General features: G+C 32.9%; 1 protein-coding gene across 4 annotated transcripts in view; it reads left to right on the top strand.

Moving 5' to 3' along the window:
* Positions 1–2964, top strand: part of NEXN (nexilin F-actin binding protein) — a 39643-nt gene that overhangs the window by 19761 nt on the left and 16918 nt on the right. For 2 of the 4 annotated variants that reach the window (XM_012801717.2, XM_003784214.2), the window contains 3 exons: positions 709–750; positions 1925–2122; positions 2224–2400. In XM_012801717.2, coding sequence (XP_012657171.1) covers positions 709–750; positions 1925–2122; positions 2224–2400 — 417 coding nt within the window. The remainder of the gene's footprint in view (positions 1–708; positions 751–1924; positions 2123–2223; positions 2401–2964) is intronic. The other 2 variants (XM_012801718.1, XM_012801719.1) reach the window with 2 other exon arrangements.

Below are 2964 nucleotides of genomic sequence, written 5' to 3'. Positions count from 1 at the left end.
CCCGAGCCACAGGCGCTGAGCCTCAATTCTCAGTTTTTAAGAACTGTAACTTAGCCTTCCCTCAAGCACACCTATGGTGATTCTTACGAGTAATGGCCAAATTGAACTCCCACTTTTTAAATTAGTCTCTTTCCTTCTTAAATCTGATCAAGATACAGAGAAAACATGACTTCCAGAATTATTTTTCCTTCTAAACTAGCCTACATCTTTTACCGCACTTTATAATTATTTAAGTTCTATTTTTGTCAGACATTTGTTTTAAAATATAATAATGACAATTTTTTGATTGCTAATGATAGGTTTTCCTTTTGCTGGGACAGGGTCAGAGAATGGAGAGATATTTCTGTGTGTCTCAGTTTAAATTTCTAATTAAATTTAATAATTGCTGCTTATAAGCTCGCAGCCTGGTCATAAGCATTCGATCCATTATTCAGTTTCCAGATTTATAAAGGTAGGCTTTATCTTAATTTTTTCTTAATATATTATTTCCTGGATGTTGATATGGTATCAATATGCAAAAACTAATATAAAGTTTAACCTCCCTTTAAAAAGGATACATTCACCTAATTTCGAACAACATTAAATATTTCAAAAATTATAAATTAAAACATTTAATGTAAGTACAACACAATTACTTTTCAATTGTATGTTTAAAAGAAAAAGCAAAAATCTGATGTAATGTAATGGTATGAAATTCTCATCCAATAGATTGAGGACATAAACAATACGGGAACTGAATCAGCATCAGAGGTAAACAGACATTTCCTTTAATGAAACATTCACCTAAAATTATCTGATTCACAGAATCTTTTCCTTTAAGAAAAAAGGGCTTTTATTTTACTGTTTATTATAAATATAAAAAGACAGATGTAGGTTTTGCAAAGTGAGATCATAGTTTTATCCTTAAAAACACTATACTTGAGTGTTTTTAAAGAAAAGTGCGTTTTACTTTTGTGTAATTGTTAGAGAAGAAAGACAAGTCTCTTTAGTCTCAGTTGGGATATTCTGCCAAGACTATGTATTTCTTGATCTGTGTTACTAACAGGTGAGATGGCTGAAAACTAACACTTTTTCTTCTTATCATTTCTCTTCTTTCCTTATCAGACTCCCTGAGAATGTGTGTTTTGCTTTTCACCTACTAGCAGAGAGTGCAGTACCTATTATCATGAAGAAATGTTCAAAAACCACAAACATTTTGGTCATCCCTTGTAATCTAACAGAATAAGTTAAAAATTAATCAATTTGATGGTGCACCTAAAACTATAGCCACATAAATCATGTGCAACTTTTAAGGGCAGGTGTTATATTTTATAATTCTTCTCCTTAGTTTTGGAAAAAGGTAGAGTCAACAATAGATTATGAAATAAAATTAAAATGAATTTTTAAAAATTCAAAATATTTTAAGAGGATCAAATACTGAAGAGTTTAATCTGAAATGTAAATGTATAATAAATCACTATGGTTTTTTTCTCACTAAGTATTAGTTTTATTAAGTATATAAAAGACTGAATGGAGAAAAACCATCTGAGGAAACTTTTAGCGTGTTTAAACTGCATCTATCCACCATCAAATTGATTCAGCAGACACTCCCATGCACATTACCTTTGTGGGATTGGCACATGGAGCGTTAAATTCAGGCACTATCACTGCAGTTTTCTTATCTGAACGGCTGTATTAACTCCATCTTCTGGGAAACAGAATGCTTCTTGAACCTTATCAGCAATGAATTTCAGTAAGATTAACTCAGAATGCACAATGGATTTAAAGGAGATATTTAATAGCAATCTGTAAAAAAATACTTTTTTGTTCTTCTTATAACACGGATGGCAATGTAATGGAAGTCACCAGTGACGGAGGTAAAGCCCCATGAAATCTGAATTTGGATTAAGAGGAAATTACACTAATTATCTATCTTATAAAATAGGAAGGCGATGATTCACTACTAATCACGGTAGTCCCCGTCAAATCATACAAAACATCTGGAAAAATGAAAAAGAATTTTGAGGATCTAGAAAAAGAACGAGAAGAGAAAGAGAGGTTCAAGTATGAAGAAGATAGAAGAGTAAGATGTGAAGGACAACTCCAGTCTCTCAAAGAAGCAGCGTGTCTGTCCTTGGTCATGGTAATCTTTTTTAAGGACTAAGTCAAGGCAGTTAAGCGAGTTAGCAGCATTCCCCTTGATGACTACTAAGAGGCGGGTTTTTTTTCTTAATGTTTTCTTAGGATGATGAAATGGAAAGTGAGGCAAAAAAAGAATCCCTTTCTCCTGGAAAACTGAAGCTAACTTTTGAAGAACTGGAACGACAAAGACAAGAAAACCGAAAGAGGCAAGCTGAGGAGGAGGCAAGACAGCGTCTTGAGGAGGAGAGGCGAGCTTTCGAAGAAGCAAGGCGGCAGATGGTATTTACATGAGCCGCACATCAGCGTTAGGGAAGGCAGCTGGCTTTAGACAAAATCCACTATATAAATTCAAAAACGATTTTATATAGAAAGGGGCCTGATTCTGAAATTATATTCATATTTCATATAGCAGATGAATCTGTATTATTTTCTTCTTTCTACTTTGGGGCATTTTACTTAAAATGCTTTAAATTTTTATTATAAATTGTTATTAATATACAAATATGCAAAATAATTACTTAATGAACCTGGTTTTTCTTCATCTGATAGTTAAGCCTGAAACATATTTAATGACATGGGGGAGAGACATTTTTAAGTCTAATTGTAAGTGTACTTGGCTTTAGTCCAGGTTTTCACATATTTGAACATATTAAAATAACAGTTAATTATGAAATACATAGTTTACCCTGTAAGAGTGTGCATGTATGTGCCTGCACGTGTATATAGATAGTAATATGTAGCGTAGTGGTTAGAAGCATGGATTTTGGAGCCAGATAGCCTACATTCAGTTATTAACCATTTATTAACTGCATAATCATGGACAACTTATTTCAAATCTCTATG

Source organism: Otolemur garnettii, unplaced genomic scaffold (genome assembly GCF_000181295.1).
Source record: "Otolemur garnettii isolate 467f Iridium unplaced genomic scaffold, OtoGar3 scaffold00010, whole genome shotgun sequence".
Lineage (NCBI taxonomy): Eukaryota > Metazoa > Chordata > Mammalia > Primates > Galagidae > Otolemur > Otolemur garnettii.
The sequence above is the reverse complement of the archived record's forward strand: the minus strand, read 5'-3'. Positions and strand labels throughout refer to the sequence as shown.